Source organism: Rhinolophus hipposideros (genome assembly GCF_964194185.1).
Source record: "Rhinolophus hipposideros genome assembly, chromosome: 6".
Taxonomy (NCBI): domain Eukaryota; kingdom Metazoa; phylum Chordata; class Mammalia; order Chiroptera; family Rhinolophidae; genus Rhinolophus; species Rhinolophus hipposideros.
Genome location: NC_138052.1, coordinates 71,572,931 through 71,594,132, shown reverse-complemented (window position 1 = coordinate 71,594,132; position 21,202 = coordinate 71,572,931). Strand labels below are relative to the sequence as shown.

The following is a 21,202-nucleotide window of genomic DNA, read 5'->3' as shown; positions in this document are numbered from 1 at the left end:
TGAAGAGTATTATTACAGATTGTAAAAACTTTTTTTTTTTAATTAGAAATGTACACAATTTTATCTATTAATCACAACTAGGCACATTGGATAGGGGGACTGGAAGAAAATGGGAAAATGAAAGCAAATGATTTTGTTAAGCTATCAGAATTAATAAGAGATATCCTTTCTTTGCTACGTTTATGTAATTTCTGTAATTTCTTTCAAAGTAAATTTGAAATTGTTTTTAACTTTTTTTCAGGCATGTTACTATCAGATCCAGCGTGAGAAGCTTAATTAGGCTGCTTAACAGCTCGGCGACTGGATTATCTATACAGAGTGTTATAGCACCATCTGGCGTCTTCCTGTAGCAAAAAAGAACGGTCTTGAAATTAGGACATTGTGTTATTTTGGTTGTTATTTCTGAGCCTTACTAACGATCAGAGCCCTGAGCCCAGGAAAAAAACACTATACAGTTTAAAGGGAGGATTGGAAAGGAGGTAGAAATCAGATTAGACCAGTCCCTGGTCTATGTTAAGTTCCCAAAATATACACCCACTGTTTGGAAAAAGAGGGTATCCCTTCCTACAGTAAAAGGTATGCCAGCTCAATGATATTGTAAGAAAAATTCTTAATATTGGCTTCTTACAGTAAAGAAGTGAATGGATATTTCTGGTTTGCCTGAAGTTACCCCAGACCCCTTCACAAGGAGCAGATTGTACTTGAAGCTACAGTGGCCACACTATGCCTTCCTGAACTCCTTGCAATCGTGTGCATCATGCTTCTTTCATGAGTTGGGGGAAAGAATTTTAAACTGCAGTTTTAACTTTTTCTAAGCTTTTCCACCAGGGTATTCGTGATGGGAGAGGTTCAATGTAGTGACTACCACATCGCAACCCCAAACATGGAATGCATCCAAATAGAAGTATTCTGCCTCCTGACTGAAAGAACATAGGAATTTTGTTCTTGGTTTCTTTACAGTACTGCAGAGTGAATACACTGGATTTCAAACACTGACTCTAAGCTGCTATGGAACCTCATTTGTCCATGTGCAAACGCTGTACCCCAAGGCCTGTGAATGAGAGCCTGAAGAGCTTTTGCATGCAGGCCGTGTTTTGGAGCAGGACAAAAGACCAGGAGATAGAAAGTGAAGAGCTGCACCCCTCCTTGATCTAGTGTTGTGGTTCTTCCCTATACCTCGCATTGAACTCTCAGAGGGGAAGAAAAAGGAAACAAGCTTTGGCTTTTCCCATTGCACAAGTATTGTGACTCTTCAGCATTTTGGTGTTTTGCTTCTTTTTTAAAAATGTCCTGTAGTAAGTGGTTGGTTTATACTGTACAAGTAACACTAGTAGCTGTTTGGAATAACATAGGTGCTCTTCCTCATCTCATCTACACACTGTGGTGAGCGTACAGACTGATTCAGGCTAACATCAGCAGATGGTAATCAATTTTGAAAAAGGATCATGGTTTCTGCTCTACTTTATAATCAAGACGAGTGTTTATTAAAATATTGTTTTGGAATGTTGGCTGTCATGTAACAGCAATTTTCATAATAAAAGACATTCATCTTTATGAGGTTGTTTTGATTGTGAAAGAAATCAAAGGGCAGCCTAAAAATTTAAAAGAAATCCAGCCTTAGTATTTTTTTTGCCCATGTTGTAATCTATGACTCTTTGTATTGGCCTCAGAGGACCCTCTAAGGTTTTAGAGATCTCTTTTTAAAATAAACATAAACTTACAGCTCCTTTGGTGGCAAAGAACAAATTAACTTTCTGATCCTAATAACCCGATGACAAGGGTCTTAAAAGAAATCTATTACTTCTTTGACTAAAAGGTCTATTTTGATAGTTACTGTTTGTTTGTTTGTTTTCCTCCTAAACAAAATCAGGGAAAAGAAGGGTGAGGATTTAAAATTGTGGTTAGAAATATTAGGCCTTAGTTAATCACTTCCCTGTTGTAACGTCTTCTCAAGAAACCTTTCCATGTCGATGCTGCTTTCAGCAGAATGTGCCAGCCCGTTGTGGGGAAGAAACCAACACTTAAAGTATTAGTTTATGTTAAACACTTTGCAGTTCCATTGGGGAATGTTTTGATTCTTGAATACACGCAAATTCCACATTTGGCTTGTAAAGACAAATGTACTATGCCTGTTACCCCTTAAGAGAGAGAGACAAGGGTAATTGTGGAAATGGACAGAGGAAAACTTGAGACCCACTGAGAAATTGTCAGATGCTGGTAGGCTGTCTCAATTCTAAAAAAAACCCACGTTATAATTCATCCTTTTATTGGAGTCATGAATGAAGCTGTCCAGTTACTTTAAATTCTTCACACTATATTTACATTTTTCAGATTGCATGTTAAAATTATGATAATTCTCTTGGGAAAAACCCCTAAATCTCCAGGCCATGTGCAAATGCTGGAGATAAATAGGAAGCACCCATGCAGCAATTTACAAAGATTTCTCACACCTGATGAATGCTCACAGCAGCCCGGTGAGGCAGGGATTATCCCCACTGATCCCTGTTTTGCAGACAGAGTGGCTGTGATTTGCCCACTATCAAAGCTAGGACTACAAATTAGAACTTCCCTATGTTAATTCCAGTGCTCTTTCCTACTACAGCTGCCCGAGATGTCATTTCATAGCTGGGTTATGCATTAAAAGTTCATAAAGTAAAAAATGAGTTGAAAATGAAAACTTAATGAAGCTAAGTGATTTCATTTTTTTTTTAATTTACTTCCCCTCCCCTTTATTCCTCCTCCCACCCCCCCACTCTGGTTCAAGCTGTTGTTTCTCAGTCTAGTTGTGTAGAACACAGCTGGTATTATGAGCCTTGCGATCCCCCTGGCTGAGGCAGTCGGTCACTAGTCATCGGCTCACCTCGGCGTTAGAAGCATGGCGCTCCAACCACCTGAGCCACCAGGCCGGCCCCTAATTTACTATTTTATGTTTAAGTATATAAGTATAGTTGGTATATAATCTTGTATTGGTTATATTAGTTTTTGGTGTACAATATAGTGATTTGACATTTTTATACCTTATAATGTGATCACCCCACTAATTCTAGTTATCTGTCACTGGGCAAACTTATCACAATAATATTAACTATATTCCCCTTTTTTTCATCTAATCCCTCCACCCCATTCCTTCTGGTAACTATCCCTTTGGTCTCTGTTTCTGAGTCTGTTTTTATTTTTTTTGTTTTTAGATTCCACAAATAAGTGAAAGCATATGGTATTTGTCTTTCTCTGCCTGACTTATTTCACTTAGTTTAATACTTTCTAGGTCTGTCTATCCATGTTGTTGCAAATGGCAAGATCTCATTCTTAAAATTAAATGCTTTTGATAAAATATGCTGTTCTCCAGTCACGAATGTATCACATCCCCAGCTTGGATTTTCTTCTACAGTGGAGAGCAAAGGAAAGCCATATGTTTACTTTAGGACGAAAGGGCTGATAGCCTCTTATAATTGCTGTTTGGTCTTTACCCTTTGCCTTGCTGTAAGCAGTATCTTTTTCTTGTTCTTTTTGCGATAACCTACTTTCAAAGTTTCTTCCCACTGACCCCTCCCTGCAATATAAAATTTTCAAATCAAGAAGTAGCTCAAATCTGAGATAAAGTATGGGCTAACGACTTCAGAACAGTAGTTTGGTAGGGGACCTTCCAGAAGGAACTGTTTGTTACAGGCCTCATTATTGGCTGAAGACTTCCATCGCTTTCTCACCATAAAGTGAGAAAATAAGGTTAATAGGTCAACTTACTCTTGGGTATCCCAGTTTATCCTTTCATTAAAGTAAAAATGCTGTCTTCTTTTGTGGGGCGTCTTGTTATCTTGAAATAGTCAACGAAAACATTAATATTAACTGTGCTGGCAATTTGAGAGAAAATACTAAAGAGAAGATTGAAAATGATAGAAATTATTAGAGTCTTCTTATTAGAGTGCAAGGAAAATTTAAGATTTGTGATTGGGGATGCTTGTGAGTAATTTAGTGGTTAGGTTGCATTAGGCTTCTGTGGATTAAATCAAAGAGGATGTGCAGAGATTTTATCAAGAACAGTGAGGTGACTGGCAGCTAATAGTCCACTTGCATTCCTCCTGAAGCTTTTCTCTGATTGGAGCAACATTGCATGTTCTCAGTCTTACAGGTAAGAAACCCTGCCAAATGATCCTTAGTTACCAGAGAGATCTGTACATGTCTGCCCGTCTGTTGGTTTTGAATAGTGAAAGATGTAATTCTGGGCAATCGGATTTAAATGGTTTAGTTTCATTGTAACCTAAATTATATGGAGAATTTTATGATTTTGAAAGAGGTTTTGCTTTGAGAAGCCATTTTTAAAGTAGGGAATAATAAGTTGTCATGAAGACTGAATAAAACTGAGCATTTGTCCTAGTCCTAATCAACAGCATTTTGACCCAGAGGAAGCCAGCCATTTTTGTATGGGCCATTTCTCATTAAGTTTTCTAGTGCTTTTCAGGTTTTGTCTAATACCATTATTTTGAAAAAGGAGCTTAAAAGGAGTAGAGGGTGTGGCATTTAATAGTAATTGCATTTGAAAAGGTTCACGGGAATACTGATTTTTAAAATAATGTTTAGGACAAACTCCTCAGGAGTCAGTAACACCAATGCAGCTTCTGACAGTTAATGATAGAACTGGCTCTCCTTCTTATGTTACTTAACTAGTCCAGAATTGCATTGTGATTGGTTATTTAATGTAACAGTCTCAAGAACTCTCGTTCTCAAGACAGCAGAAATAGATAAGTCTCAACTGACAAAATTGGTCAGAAGTCATGAAAAAGAAGACAAGGGAGAAACATCACAGTCTTGTGCCAGACAATTAGCATCTTTAAGGACTAATATTGGAAACAAAGGAGGAAAACTAGATTTTACTACTTGTTAACACTGCTGAATATCCCTTCGAGTGTCAGATCCCTTATCTGTAAAGTGAAGTTTGCCTTTGATTATCTCTAAGATCTTCAGCCCCTGATTTCAAAGTTGGATAGGGAAGAAGGCCGAAGTCAGTATAACCCGACTAAGGAGGAGAGGCACAGACAGGCCTCGGGTCCAGCTGCCTCCCACCTCAGGACTGACGCCTCAGCTGCTCTCACACTCCTGTGGGAGGTGTCAGCCTTTTACTTCCATCTCTTGGCCTCCCGTTTCCTGCTTCCCAGCAAGCCTAGGAACACCCAAGCACTGTTAGAGCTGCTGAGGCTACGGCAGTGAACAGGACAAGCCAGGCTTCCACTCTCTGACCCTCTACAGACGTGACACACAGGAGCCAGACACTGGACAGGTTAATGCATAAAAGAATTGTGAAGCACGGTGAGTGCTCTGAAGACAATAAATCACAGTAGTTTTTTCAGCCACCTAGAGGGAGGGAAAATCATTTTCTGGGGTTTTCTCTGAGTTTTTGTCTTAGCTGGAGCTGCTATAACAAAGCACAAGGGACTGGGTGGCGTAAACAACAGAAATGTATTTTTTCAGTTCTGGAACCTAGAAGTCCAAGATCAGGGTACCAGCATGGTCACGTTCTAGTGAGGGTCTTCCTGGATTGAAGACTGTCTCCCTGTCCTCATGTGGGGGCAGGGGTCAGAGGGAGAGAGAACTCTGGTGTCTATTTTTATAAAGGCGTTAATGCCATCATGAGAGCCCCACTGTCACGACCTCATCTAAATCTAATTATCTCCCAAAGTCCACATATCCAAAGACCATCACACTGGGGATAAGGCTCCCACATATGAATTTGGGATTAATTCAGTCCATAGCAAATTTGTCACCGAACCCTCAGGATAACCAGGCAAGCTGTTTTTAGAATTCAACCAAGTTGTAGAGATAAAAAATTACTGTTTATGCCTCAGTGGCTGAGAAACTAGTCAAAATGGACTTTTTAAAATATATGCATGAATTAGCCATGTAGCCCTGGAGTTGGTGATAGCTTTATTAGAAGCTATTTTAATAATTAAAATGAATTGTAGAAACCACAGTCTATTTGTAAAGCTTCCTCACAGTAAGTTCCTCTTGGGAATCCAGTCTCTGATGACCCTTTGGCTGCAGATAAGCTTAGTTGGCATACTCTGGATATTAGATGTGGAGGAAATGTGGTCCACTTTATGATGCACAAACAGCTGGCTTGTTTAATCTGGACTGCCTCACCAAGGATGTATGATTTGTGAGATGCCTTTTGGGTAACTGATTTTTAAGAGGTTGCTGGATATGATGGCTTGGAATCAGACCCATCTGTGTGCTCTGCCTTGGGTCTGTCCGGCAGACACTCCATCTCCCTTTTCAGTTCCCTACCGTGGAAGTGCTCCCCTCTAGGGAGGAAGATGAGTCGTACATGCAACTGTTATGCTAAGTGACTCAAAAGAGACTCAGAAATTAGAACGCAGGAAAAAGGCAGTGTTTCTTTAACCTGACTCAGTGGGGGCCTGGGCAGGGTGGGTGGTGCTGGGCAAGGCAAAAACATGACATCAAGTTTTGGTAGAATCTAGCAAACTAAAATACTTCAGTGAGACTGGAGAAGAATGTGTACAGGAAAGTTGTCTAAAATTCCCTAACAGTTTTCTGTGTTGCTCTTCTCTCTGCCTTTGAATTTAGAGACAATAACCTGTCTTTTTCTAGATTGCTTCCCTGGCTCAACTCTATATAATCTGTCTAGATTCTAGACAGTGGTTCTCAACGATATAAGATTGAGTACCCCAGTTTTTAACAACTAATTTAAAATGTTCCTTTAAAACAAAATTCTGGATTAATCCTTTATTATCCTATTGTAATAAATGCTGTTGGTGCTGTACCCGTATCCCCTGGGTCCTTACAATTTGGGTGCACTCTGTGCCAACCTGGAACTGCCAGCACCTGCCGTGACTATCTGGAAGTATGCATGCAGCAGGCAGGAAGTGCCAGAAGTAATGCCCTCTGGGAACAGCCTGCACCAACGACTGGCAGCCCTGGTGTGTAGATACCCCCACTTCCTTGTCCTTTGGGCCCATGGGCTTAAGCTCCAGTTGCCCACAGTGGTTACTCTCTTGATACACCTTTTACTGTTCTTTTCCCCCTCTGCGCAGCTTAATACCCCACTTCTCTACTTGTGTTTCTTGACATTACTTTCCAAAAAATCATGTGCCTAGAATCCTTGCCCTGTGTCTGATTCTGGAGGAAACCAAATGAAAATACTTAACCTACACAAAAGTTTTAAAAATCCATATTCATAGAAGGAGAAATTAAGTAAATGTAGTTGATAAGATACTGCATATTTCAGTATGTACCTATGGGATATCACTACACCAAAAGATATAATGAAATAAAAAATCCATCAGGGATACAGCAGCTTTGAATGTAGACGCAAATACAGCCTGATAGTGGTATTGTATTGTAATGACCCCCTAAATACTGTGAGTAGTATTGTCACTAGTGACATGATTTTCTGAGAGGGTAAACAACTTGATACAAGTCCAAGCAAAACAAAGTAAATTCATTCCTCAGTTGTGCTGGTAGCATTCCAGAAAATCCAATGTATATTAAAACTGCAAAAATACTTTGTACTTATATGTGAAGAAAAGTTGGGTTCTAGGCTGAGATAATTATAGAGGTTTGTTTTCCAGCAATATAAAGTCCAGTGGGATATTCGAGGGTTATACAGGCCATGATTCTTCAGTGTGTAGGGCAACTTCTGGGAAACTTCCTCAAAGAACAGTAGGGATATTTCCTTTGCTCTCATTTCCTTAAGCCCTTCCCAATCATGCTAGCTGACATTTCGAATTGATGGCTGGCGCTCCAGCCACCGTCTTGGATCAGGAAGATGAGAAGCACACCACACCCCAGGGTGGTGGAGCTGTGAGGGAAAGAACCCATTCTCTGAGAACCTCATAGAGCAAGTCTGCCTTACCCCCCAGGATTGTCTCTGCCTCTGGACTTGTACATGAGCAAGATAGCAACGTCTACCCTGTTAAGCCACTATTATTTTGGGTTTCTGTTTTTTTGAAATTAAGCCTACCTAAAGCAATATGGAAAATAAACTCTAAGAGTATTCCTCAACAGTAATCCATAACTCTTGCAACTGTGATCCGTGCTGTGAAGAACTGTAGGGTGCAAGGAGAGGGAAAGGGGCAGGGAAGGCCCTTCTGAGCTCTGAATGAGGGTAAAAGCAACTAGACAAAGAGGTGGGAAATAAATGAATATAACGTTATCCACTTGCTAACAAAAAAAAAAAAAGAGGAAGAGTGTTTTACGAAATAGTAGTTTTCCCTTTCGCACAGCTGGTGATGGTTAATTTAGGGAGTAAACACCACAGTGCAAAAATTTATTTGACGTGGATCTCAGTGTGTAGCTCAGTGCCTGACTTGCTCAATAAATGTTGTTGAAAATATATTTCAAAGTGCTAAGAGCTGCGTGGCCAGTGTGATTGAGTGAGCTGTGGCCTGCCTATTGACTTGCTCTCTAGTTCTGATTCTTTCTGGAAGCTCGGGGAGAGGATGATGCAGTCAGACAAAGGAGCAGGTCTGCCAGACAAGAAGGACATGAAGCGTTCTACGGCATCCTCTCCAGAGAATGGTACGGGGCCCCAGGATTCTTTCTCTGACCAGAAAGTTCTTATAGTATCACTGAATTGTCAAATGAATGGGCAAAATTCTGATAGATTTACCGTGATTCCTCTGAGGAACTCGTCAAACACTTTTGAGGGTCCTACTGTATCTGTCAGTGATAAGTCTAAGCAATTTTCAAGGCAGGAAGGAAAAGAATTGAGAATCTTTTTTTTCCCTACCCCACAATGTTTTACTTAAACTTAGAACTTCATGACTTGTTCACATTCACAATATCAATGCAACAAATAGAATTTCTATGAAAATACTTGTAAAAAAATCAAGCATTTAGTAAAATCTGTTCAGTCCCTTTAATCAATGGAATCCTGAGATTTATATTAAAAAGTTAGAATTTTTCAGTAAGAATTTTCAGAAAAGGTAAAGACAACTGATTCAATGTTTGAATTAGAGGAGGATCCAGAAAACAATTGGATCATTTTGGAATGAGCTGAAGGCTGATCAGATTGGGGAGGAGAAAGCAATAATGGTCTCATAATATTAGGTTGGTGCAAAAATAATTGAAGTTAAAAATAATTGTGAAAACCGCAATTACTTTTGCACCAACCTAATATCTTACATCTGTATGCTATGGTCTATTATTTCATCTAATGTTATGGGAAAGCTAGTGTTTTCTCAATTTGCCACCAAGAAACTGGGTTTCAGGTAGTTGAGTGACTTTCTGAAGTTCCCAGGCAAGTGATAGAATGGGGCTTGAAGGCAGATCCTTTGGCCTTAAATCCATCTCCACTGCTCATGAGCCCCTGGGGCACGTCCCAGCTGACTTGTCTTTCACATGTACACCCACATTTCCTTCCACCCCCACCTGCTACCCTGTCCCTGGCCGCTCTCTTTCCTAGGTGCCTCCCAAATCCTAAGACTTGTGCTGCAAGAGCTGAATCTGTTCTACAGCTGGGATGTGAATGGAGTGTGCCTCCTGTACGACCTTCTCCACTCCCCATGGCTGCAAGCCCTACTAAAGGTGAGCGCCCTGGTGCTTGGAAGCCTTTGCTTACTGTGGGAGCAGAAAATACCCAACAATGTGCTTGTCAGTTGGCAGGAAATTTCAATTTGGAAAAAGTTCTTAGAAGGCAATTCTCAGAGAAGACCTACACAAACCTCTTAGCTTTGGAAGGAATTAAGGTAGGTGGCAGAGAATATGGCAGCTCCTTTCTCTTCTCCCAGAGGCCTCTGGGATCAAAAAGCAGCCATCACAAATGGCCGTGGGCAGCACCCTTTGCAGTCATCTACCACCCTTTGTTCTGGAGGCCAACTCAGGACAAGTCAAAGAGCTTCTAAAAAATGATTCCTCTTTGTTTTTTAAAATCAGGAAATGAGGTGTCTTTCAGTTTTGTTTGGGAATCTTAAGTTTTTCTTACCCTGGAGATTTCTTCTTTTTAAATAAAAATTTGGCCAAAATTTCATGCAAGATATAATAGCATCTACTATCTGACTATAATTTCGTTCCTCTGAACAAATGCTATCATTGAGAAAGAACCTTTAGAAGTTATTTTTGGAAGATGTGGGTGTTTTCTTCACTTCAGTGTGAAATGTGGTCAGCCTTATGATGCATGTTAATACTATTTTCTTTAAACTGAAAGTGACAACTTCTTTAGCACGAGCAAAGAAGCAATCCTCACAGCACTTGTTTTAAAACACCTGATTTCTTTATTCATTTATCCATCGGTGGACATTTGTGTTGTTTCCATATGTTGGCTATTGTGAATAATGCTGCAGTGAACACAGGGGTGCAGATAGTGCTTTGAGATAGTGATTTCATTTCCTTTGGACATATACCCAGAAGTGGATATACAAAGGAATACTATTCAGCAATAAAAAGGAAGGAAATCCTCCCTTTTGCTACATGGATGGGCCTTGAAGGCATTATGCTAAGTAAAATAAATCAGACAGAGAAACATAAATGTTGTTATGTTCTCACTTATATGCTAAAAAAGCTTGGAATTCATAGAAACAGAGAGTAGAATGGTAGTTGCCAGGGCTGAGGTGTGTGGGAAATGAGGAGATGTTGGTTGGTGGGTAAAAACTTCCAGTGATAAGATGAATAAATTCTGGAGAGCTAATATACAGCATGGTGACTACAGTGCTTTCCCCACTCACCACTGGAGGCTGTCTGCTTTGCACTCCCGCCATCAATCCATCAGCCTGACTTACTCCAGCGAAACTTGAGCCTGACACTGAGGTAGAGCAGGGAAGTGCCGTCATCCCAGATCTGGATGGAGGAAGGCTGGGCTGAGCTGGTCTCTTGGGTCTCATTTCTGCATCCTTAAGAGAAACTATACTCCTGAAATAAGGCGAAGGGCTGCACTGAGGAGCTAGGCAGGTCTGGGTATGCCCAACCTGAGATCCTGGCGTGGGAAAAAATTCCAAAAAGGTTAGCAGACACAAAGTGGGCATTTTTGTAGTGAACTTATCCTGGAGAATTAAAAGAGGAAAAGGAAACAAACAAAAGGTAAGAGCAGAATATAAATAAACATATAGAGTGCCCGGCCTTTTATTCAGATCCTCTGGTGAAACCTGATCTCCGAGTTCATGATCAACACAGCTGCCCAGTCAAGGTCCTTGCGGGTCTCTGGCCCCAAATCCTTGTGGGTCTCAGCCCTAGAAACCCCACTTTTATTTTGTTTAACAAGAGTTGAAGTTTGATTTCTGTTTATCCATGAAATCAGGTGGGGAGATCAATCTCCAGTGGCATCCAATAAATAATTAAGTCTTTTAAGCATTAGAAGCACCCAACTTGAGTTCATTTCTCTTTGACAACTAGACAGACCTATTAAAGGCCGATACTCATGCTGCTCAGCCGCTGGTGCCATTGCCCGAGCTGTTTATTCCCTTGAAGAGTTTTAAATCCCAGAAATTCACAGTCATGTGATCAACATGGCATTCTCACATGTTGCCTTTCTGCAGATTTATGACTGCCTCCAAGAATTTAAGGAAAGGAAACTTGTTCCTGCCACACCCCACGCACAGATGTTATCCTATGAGGTAAGGTGATTTTTAATCCACAGAATAGCAGAGCTTGAATGTGATGGCGTTTTACTCATCGTGCTAGTTCAAATGAATTAAAAGCTCTAATGGAAAAGTTTGATTGATGATTATGCATCTAATAAGTGTTTCTCATTGATCTAGTAAGTGTTTCTCATTGAGCTTTAATAAAAGGAAGATAATTGGCCTGCTGTCTCCCCAAATTAAAACAAACAAAAAATTAACATCATAGCATGTGTCCATTTCTCTTTTTACCCTAAACCGTGGATTCAATTTATCCTATGTAAACTGGATAATGTTACAGTAAGGATTGCACAATTTGTAACTCTGGCTGGGCTCTTTCCCTGAACTGCAGACTCTTATATCCAACTGCCCCGTCTCCATCCTACTCAGATACTTCATGGACCCCTCAAACTTAACATGATCATCCCCATCCCCAAAGCCACTGCCCTCCCAGCCTTTTCTATCTCAATAATGATCTCTTTGTTCTTGCAGTGCTCACGTCAAAAATCTTTGGGGTAATCTATGACTTTCTCTTTCTCTCAGGCCCCACACCCAATCTGATGGCTCTGATAGATCCTGTCAGCTCTAGTTTTAAAATATAACAATAATTTCACCACTTCCACTATGCCATCTAATATAAGCCACAATCATCTCTTGTGTAGATAATTGCAATATAACCTCCCACCTGGTCTCCTACTTCTACTCTCCAACCTGTGGTCTATTTCCAACACAGCAGCCAAAGAGATTCTCTTTAAAGGTGAATCAAATCATGTCACTTCTCTGCTCAAACCCTTCCAATGACTTCCTATCTCAAAGTAAATATCAAAGTTTTTACGTAGCCCCCATTACCTCTTTGCCATCTCATTCACTGCTCTCCCCCTTGTTCACTCTGCTCCAGCCCGATTAACCCCTTGCGATTGTTTGAATCGGACATGCTCCTGCCACAGGCCCTTTGCACTTGCTATTCCCTATGTCAGTAATTCTCTTTCCCGTATAGTCATGACTTGCTTCCTCATCTCCTTCCAGTCTCCATTCCAATGTCACCTTCACACTGAGGCTTTCCTTGGTCACCCTCTTTAAGGTTGCAGTTCCCTTGTAGCACTCTCTAGCCACCTTCCCTGTTTTATTTTTCTTCTTAACTCTTCTCACTATCAAATAAAACTATTTCTATACTTACATATTTTATTTATTATCTGTGTCTCCTCACTAGAATGTAAACTCTGTGAGAATGGGGATTTTTGTCTGCCTAATTCACTGCTGTATTTGCATCACTCAAAACAGTGCCTAGCACATAGTAGATATTTTATTAGTATATAAATATTTGTTGAATAGATGAATAAATGCAATCCATTTTATCCTTATTTATTGCTCAAACCATATTAAAAGAAATAGAGGAAAAAAAGAAGAAAAATTCTACCCTCATTTCCAATAATCAACAACTAAAATTGTTCTCATTTGTCCACAGAAAACACACACATGGTATTTTATTTCATTGTAATCCTAGTGAATGGAAGTAAAATTTAGCAAACTGCTTGTTTTCATTTGCCTGTGTATAATGATACTCAACTGCTAAAGATTCACAGGGCTGATTAAAGTCTTGAAAAGTCTCATGTCCTGTCAAAAATCAGGTTACACCTAAGCTACCGCAAAGAGATCAAAATTTCTTGTTTAGCACTTTCCCATTGCAACGAATATTAAAATTACTAATCAGATAATAAGCCCTAAAATATACATTGCTATTCCCATTTTCCAGTTGAAAACTGGAACATCCTGTGGGATTAAGCTACCCAAGGTCTTCAGGTATTTGAGCCTGTACCTGGAGAACTCAGATACCTTAACCTGCCCATAAAGTACTCACATTAGCAAACAGCTGTGTTAGAGTCACTAGAGGGAAATTGCCTTGGTATATACAATTTAGAGGAAATTGCCTTCCTCTAAGCCTGTGACGTGCCAGGACTGGGGCACTGGGGTTTACATGGACCCCAAATCTTGGATTCTACATGCTGTAGTCAAGTTTAGTGCATAAGAAAGTATCCTAGGCTTTGACTTGAAAGATGAAAAAGAAGGCTTCAATAACAGTTTTCTTAGGTCAATATGGTGATAGTCAACATGTCTGTTGTCTAGCTTGGGTGAGGTCAGCTAGGTGATGAAAAATTTTTTTATTTTCACAATGTATGCTTTTTCAACAACCAGGTAGTGGAGATATTACATGCAACCTCTAGTTCCCCTGAGATCCAAGAGCTGACACAAATACTCCAGGCTCCACATTTTAAGGCAAGTGCTTGCTAAAATAGACAAGATCTACCTGTCTGGCACATAGACAAAATGGGGAAGAAGAAAGAAATGTGATAGAAAATGTGCTTTCTGAATAGATGTTCTGTTACTGTACATGGGTGATCAACAGTTTGTACTGAAAAATGTGGGACACAGCTATGACTGGCTCAGTGTTGTCAGTCATGGAGTTGAGCCTGACATATTGATGAGGAGACATCCAGAACTTTCCATGGTGTCTTATTTATCCCCTGCAAAGCCATCATCCCTCTAAAATTCTGGGGCAATCAGAGTAGCATCCTTCTATCCCTCTTGGGAATATTTTAAGTTTTGGATAAAGTGTGTGAAAGTATTTGGAAAATACAGTATAATGATGATTAGCTCTGCGGGGGTGGGGGTGGTATATGAAGAACATTTGATGGCAGAACAGAAGCCTACCTTTTAATACTCACAGATTTGGAGATCATTCTACCAACAAATTAGAACTTTAGGAGAATGTCTACATTTGGAGCAATAGAATTTATGAGTCAAAATTTATAGTTCACAAGATATCCTTAGAGAATTTTCTCTGAGTTCCAATGAAGATCTGCCCACCAATCTCAGGCAGGGCTGTAGAATGACTGCTTCTCCAGCTCATGAAATGAAAAATTTAACATCATGGGTCATTATTAGGAACTCTTTGACCATATCTTAAACCAGGGAACTACGGTTTTTCATTCTGTTCCACATGGGCCCTTAGATGTCACTGGCAAATGAAACCAGCAAGATGTTTCGATTACTGCCTCCCTATTCTGCCTTACTTAGGGAAAAGTATTTAAAAAGTTGTTTCTTAGTTCAAGATCATAGGAGCACCATGGGTTACATGGGTTTTCCAGGAAATGAGTAAGTGGCAGAATAATACATTTTAGCAGAAATCCAAGAATATATATGTATTGCTTAACCTCTGTGTCTCGTTTCTTTATCTGTAAAATGGGGACAATAAATGTGCCTCCTCATAGCATTATAAATTCCTAGAACTGCGCCTGGCATGTATATGTTGGTTGTTGTTATATGTCTTACGTAGTATCGAGTCACTGTCTTCTAGATGGGTGTGTCCTGTGTGTGACATTTGTTCGCCTTTTCTTTGTTCCCAGGCCTTGCTCAGTGCCCATGACACTGTAGCTCAGAAAGATTTTGAACCTCTTCTCCCTCCACTGCCAGACAATATCCCCGGAAGTGAGGAAGCAATGAAGATTGTTTGTTTGGTGAAAAACCAACAGCCCCTGGTAAGGAAATTGTTTTATCTTTTCATTTAGAATTATACCAGGATTAATTGTAAACTAAGTTACCTCTAGTAGTTACTTGGGCGATATTCTTGTCTGTAGTCATAGATATTGTCTGAGGCATTCAGAAAATGTGAGGGGAATCCATGATAATGATGGCTAAACCGTGTCTTAACAATTTTTGCCTGTGTCTTCACATGCATTACATGTTGTAACGTTTTCACGAGGAAAGATTTCCGTTTAGTGTTTTTCTTTTTTGAAAAAGCTGTGAGAGATGAGACGTATAGTTTATTATTTGGCTCTCTGGCATGTACATATATTTGACTCAATTCCAGTGTATTTGCCTAAGTTTTTTTCCTCCATTAATGGAAAGCTAAGGAAGGAATTCATTTGATTTTCTAAGAATAGTCCCTTTGACAAGGTTGTGGTTGTGGGAGCTTTCTTTATCTTGAAAAGGATCTAACTATTGTTTCATGTCTGTATGAGATCATGGGATCACAGGAGTCCATGGTTTAACGGCCTTTTCTTTTTGATGGCATGGTATGGCCCTGGTTGTTATGAAGTCCCTCATCTGAAGACCAGAGCTACATTGAGGGAAGCCACCAGAAAAATGGTCATATAAGCTAAAAGAGGGGTTCCATTCTCTCCCCAGGGAGCTACCATCAAGCGCCATGAGATGACAGGGGACATCCTGGTGGCCAGAGTCATTCACGGTGGGCTGGCTGAGAGGAGTGGTAAGCTGGATCATCAGGGTACCAGTGGGGCCAGAAAAAGAGGAAACCATTGATTGTTTAGTCTTCTTTCCAGGGTAAACCCTCTTTCCTAACTAAGGTCAGGGTTTTAATAAGTTCCATTGCTTGGTTACTAAGAGGAAGGAATACATATTCCAGAGAAATCCTGTTCCCCTCCTTCATCGAGTCCCTCTATTCTAGGCATCAAACTAATGTTTTCTCAACTTTAGATTCTTATGGCAACCTAACAAGGGTAAGTATTATCAACCTATCTTATAGGTGAGGACACTGAGGCGTAAAGAGATTAAATAACTACCTTGCTCATGGTCACACAGTTTGGCTCAGGATTCAAGTCCAGGTTGGCCTCCCTCTATGTTCCCAACTTTCTTTCGTCACTGGATCCTTCTGCCTTCCCCATCCGGAAACACCTTTTGCTGGCCCTTTCTACCCGTGAACCAGGTATCCTTCCTCTCACTGCTGAGCTTCTGAAAAGAGCAGGTGTGTACCTGCTGCCCCCCGTCCTCACTGTGGTCCTGGAAACCTGGCCCAGGGTTTTACCCCAGCATTCTTAATTACCCCAGGGTGTCCTAGTTGCTACGCCTGTTGGCCCTTCCTTCAGCCCCACTTTCATTTCCACTTCTCCAGCACACTTGATGTTATTGACCACGCCTGTCTTGAAATTTTCATCATCCTTGGTTTCTGGTCGATGACATCATCCTGCTTCTTCTCTCTTCTCCTTGATAGCTCCACTCTTCTACCTCATATTTCTCAAGGCTGAATCTTAACCCTCAAGTTTCTCCACAGTTTCTCTTTGGAAGTATGCCCCCCTTTTCTTTTTCATTTATCATTTTCTCATGATGCTGACATCTTTATTTTTAGTGTTATCTTCTTAACTCACGTTCTCGTTCCATTTTACAACACCCGATTAGCAAAAATAAAAACATCACCATCAGTTAATACCTAGTGTTGGCAAAAAGGTGGAAAAATGCCTTTCTCATGCACTTTGGTGGTGGTTAAATCGGAATAAGCAGTTTGCTTTAGTATTGTTGTTGTTGCCATTATTATTTCACAATAAATTTTAAAATATCAGAGCATGCTTGGGCTAGCGAGTTGGTTAAATAGCTTTGGGATAGCTACCTCTATTTTTTGCCAATTTATTTGTACCTTTCTTTGTTGTGTGTTCCTGTTTGCCTAGGGTTGTTATATGCGGGAGACAAACTTGTAGAAGTGAATGGAGTTTCAGTTGAGGGACTGGACCCGGAGCAAGTGATCCATATTCTGGTAACAGTGTCCTCTTTGCCTTCTTCATGAGTCAATGTAATGCAAGGCTGAACGGAGCCCGTCCAGCCCACGGTGGGTGCCCTGTACTGTGAAGGGGACTTGGTCCCCTTGCACCTTCCTCTCTCCAGACCCCTGACCTTGTCGGTTTCTGTGTGGCCATCCCCCCGTCCTCATCACTCCCAGAAGTCTGGCCCCTGCTGGGAGACTTCGCTCCCCAAGCTGTTCTTTCTGCCTCAGGAAGACTGCCAGCTTCCCTCACCACCTGGTTGCTCCATTGGAAACTGAGCCTAGGTGGGCAGAGACTGTGAAGGCCAGTCTGAACCTGAGCAAACCACCCCTCGATCCCGAACATTTCTGTACAACTGAAATCTGCTGAACACCTTCCTTGAGGTAGTTTTGGGGCAGGACAGAAGTCACCAGAGGGCAGGATATGGGGAGGGAGACATCCTGGCTGGCCCTGCCACTGTCCTTGGTGGTTTGAACTGGAGATTTTCTGACCTGATTATATGAGCCTTTGATCTCTGTTAGGTCCCCATTCTCATCCTTCAAAACATTACCTGAATCACACAGTCCAGCTGTCAGTGGCATAGCAACATGCCTATCTTCCCCCACGCACACCCCAACTGGGGGGCCTGATACGATATACAGTCGATTACTGTATATCATGTAGACTAGTGGTTCTCAAACTGGGTTCTTGAAGGGGACTCTAGATTTTCATATGCCTCAGGGACTGAGATGAGGGGTGGTATTATAAGGAGCATACCAAGCACCTAAATATTTTGCAAACCACTGCTGTAAGATTCTGAGTGGTATATAAGATACTACAAAGGGAGCTTAGAGTACTGTTAATCACAGACACACATGCTTCCACCTCAGTCCTTCTGGTGCCAGCTGTGGAGTTGCCAGAATAACGGGATTGTGAAATTCCTGAGAGTGGGAATAAGGGTTTGTTCATCTCTGGATCTCCAATACCTGTCACGGTGTGTACAACAGGAAGAATCTTACCTCCGCCATCAGACTGAGAGTTTCTCTGTCTCCTCCATATATTGAACCCCCACCCCCCATTTCCACCATTAGCTTGGAAGTTTATCTGACCCTCCAGAAGATTTGGGAGCTCCTCATCTTCCCCATCAGACTGGGCTGTCTGATGTAGAAACAGGTATTCAGGAAGTCATTACTGACTGAGGTATGAGGAAGGAAAGTCAGACCAAGAGCTCATCTCTTTCCCCAATGCCTGTGGGAAGAAGACCTTGCTGAGTCAGGTGGGCTTGGTGGCAGCGAAACAGAGTCTCTGGGAGAGAGGCCAGGCCTCAGTGCGGGTTTTAGCAGACCAGACTCTGGAGCTCCACAGCAGGGCAGAAGTGGAGCTAAATTTCTTCTTCATTTCCATTTGTGGGTGGTGATATTCAGCTGTTGCACCCTTGTAAAAGTCCCAGTGGAGAGGTCCCCATTAGACCTGGACACGCTGAGTTGTAACTCCATGCTCTGAACCCCAGTAACCCAATGAGCTCTGTGATTTCTCATTTTTCCCTCTTTGACATTTTTTAGACCATGTCTCGTGGCACTATCATGTTCAAGGTGGTTCCAGTTTCTGACCCTCCTGTTAATAACCGGAAGATGGTAAGAACTTACTGAGCCTCTTCCTCACATACAGTGAATCCTCAAATAACAGTAACTGTAACTGAGTCTGTTGTGTCATATGGCTGTTCTGTATCATATGTTGAACATTTGTTCAATACTATGTTGTGTATTTTTCAATACTGATGACATAAGAGGCAAATGAGTAAGTAAATACAATACAAGGAGATGGAGCACCAAGAAGTTAAGCAGTAACATCGAGAATGGTGAACATTTGAGTAAAAACTTCTCAGAACTAAGACATTCTTTTTCTTTTTCTAAGTTACTTTTTCGCAACTCTTAGACTCAGTTGAAGAGGCAAGTTCTTCTTTATGGTGAGGATGAAGAGGAAAGATAGGCACAGTAGAGGGAGGAGTGGAGAAATGGTTTTAAGTCTTGCTGGCCCATGGGCGAGGGTTCTTCTAACGGTGCCATTATGCACCTCCTGCCAGGTGTATGTTCGTGCCATGATCGAGTACTGGCCCCGGGAGGATCCCACCATCCCCTGCGCAGATGCCGGGTTGCCTTTCCAGAAGGGGGACATCCTCCAGATCGTGGACCAGAATGATGCCCTCTGGTGGCAGGCCTGGAAAATCTCAGACCTTGCTACCTGTGCTGGCCTAATCCCTTCTAACGATCTTCTGAAGCGGTAAGAAAGAGTTATCACTACTGGACTCAGGACTGAGCCATCAGGAAATAAAACGTTTTCTCATGCTCCCATTATTGCAGTTAAGATGAGATAAAGAGAGATGAGACAAGCAGATGGACGAACACACACACTGATTTATAAATCCAAATGTCAACTTGTCCATATGCCCTAAGCATTTTAAATACCACGGGGATCAGAATAATCACATCAGCTAGAAAAGAGAGAAAACATATGGGAAACTAAATTAAAACTATAGTCCTAACTCCCTCTATTCATTTTTCAAGGCTGAGTCGAAACCTCAGTTACTGAATCTCAATCTATCACCCTCACTTTTGTGCTTTTGAGGTCCAAGGGAGTGAGCAAAGGTAAAAAGAAGATAGAAAGAGGTCCAAGGCTCAGCCAATCTTAAGAGATCAAGAAGAAAAGGAACCAGCAAAGGAGACTGTGCAGAAATGAGCAATGAGGCAGGATGAAAATCAAGACAGTATGGTCTTCTGATCAACTATGTCCATTGCTGCGGAGGGGAGTGAAATTGACCATTCGATTTAGCAATATGGTGGTCACTGGTGATCCTGATAAAAGTGCCTAGGGGGCGCTGTGGGGCCAAAACCCTTGTAGAGTGAGATCTGAAGAAAGTAATGACAATGAGTTTGGAAAACTCTTTGAGACATTTTGGTACAAAGCAGAGCAGAAAAATGGAGAAATAACGAGAGGGGAAAGTGGAGTGGTATGAGAATTTTTTTTTAGATGGGGTAAATATGCTAGTGGGAATAATCCAGTGAGAAGGAAACTTTTTATGACATAGGAGAAAGAGAAGAGAATAGCCTTGAGCAGGCAGGAGTATACAAGTAGAGAGGTTGGCCTTATATATAGGATCAAAAACCATTCATCTACATGATGGAAACAGTTGGGAGTCCAGCGTATGGGGCACAGTTGAGGGTGAAGGGTATGGTGGAGCTTGTGGAAGTTCTCGTCCAACTGTTCTTATTTTCTCAGTGACATAAGAAGCAGTGTCATAAGCTGAGAGTAAGGGTGGGTAAGGACATACTGGGAAGGAAAAAGGTGGAAGATTGAGAAGTTTCTATGAGAACTGGAGAGCAAATTGATTAGGTAAGTATAGTATGACCAGTATGAAGGGCCCACTTAAGGTTAAAGGTCATAAATTTGAAGTGACTCTGGTAGCCTTCTTTGGGGGCAGGTCCAGATTAGACAGAGTTGGATTTAACAGTAAATCAAGGAAGAGCCAAGCAAGTGACTATAATGAAGGAACATGACATTTAAGCTGCTAAGGAAGGAGGTGAAGAAGTAAGCATCAGTGAAAAGCAAGTAAGATCAATGGATTATAGATCCTATGGGGTCAACAGATTTGGGGGTTGGGAAGACAGGAGGTGTTGGTAAGACAAAGTGATGCTGGGAATTGAAATTAGGAATCGCAGCTATTGGTTCTGAAAAGGTCTAGGGTATGACAGTGAGAGGCGGTGGCTATCGTAGAATGAGGGGAAGGACATTGGAAGAGAGGAGATGAAGGAACCGAGATGCCAGGAAGTTAGAAGGGGCATTTATGTGCCTAATACAATCACTGAGAATTAGGACAGTGTTGAGAGCATAAAGTATCCGGGAATAGTTACCAGAAGAGTGGGGGGTACGATAGTCAAAGTTGAGAGCTTCTCTGGGAGAGGGAGAATGGTCTGAAGATGGTCATGAGAAGCAAGGACTCAGACCCCACCTGCCGGCCAGGGGAGGGAAGGCCATGAGCAGTGGTACATGTGCTGGATCGAGCTAACAGAACCTACTTGTGCACTTCTCATATCCACGGTCAGTGAAGTCAGG

At 41.4% G+C, this 21,202-nt stretch overlaps 2 protein-coding genes across 4 annotated transcripts in view; both read left to right on the top strand.

Moving 5' to 3' along the window:
* Positions 1-3,327, top strand: part of ALS2 (alsin Rho guanine nucleotide exchange factor ALS2) — a 74,719-nt gene extending 71,392 nt beyond the window's left edge. For 2 of the 3 annotated variants that reach the window (XM_081050558.1, XM_081050559.1), the window contains one exon: positions 242-3,327. In XM_081050558.1, coding sequence (XP_080906684.1) covers positions 242-280 — 39 coding nt within the window. In that variant the 3' untranslated portion in view covers positions 281-3,327. The remainder of the gene's footprint in view (positions 1-241) is intronic. The other variant, XM_081050560.1, reaches the window with a different exon arrangement.
* Positions 3,328-8,450: 5,123 nt separating this feature from the next.
* The window catches only part of MPP4 (MAGUK p55 scaffold protein 4), a gene marked incomplete at its 5' end in the record, with an annotated part of 35,329 nt that continues 22,577 nt past the window's right edge, over positions 8,451-21,202 (top strand). The window contains 9 exons of the mRNA XM_081052066.1: positions 8,451-8,529; positions 9,416-9,537; positions 11,481-11,558; positions 13,755-13,835; positions 14,966-15,097; positions 15,747-15,828; positions 17,021-17,106; positions 18,655-18,726; positions 19,176-19,372. Coding sequence (XP_080908192.1) covers positions 8,451-8,529; positions 9,416-9,537; positions 11,481-11,558; positions 13,755-13,835; positions 14,966-15,097; positions 15,747-15,828; positions 17,021-17,106; positions 18,655-18,726; positions 19,176-19,372 — 929 coding nt within the window. The remainder of the gene's footprint in view (positions 8,530-9,415; positions 9,538-11,480; positions 11,559-13,754; positions 13,836-14,965; positions 15,098-15,746; positions 15,829-17,020; positions 17,107-18,654; positions 18,727-19,175; positions 19,373-21,202) is intronic.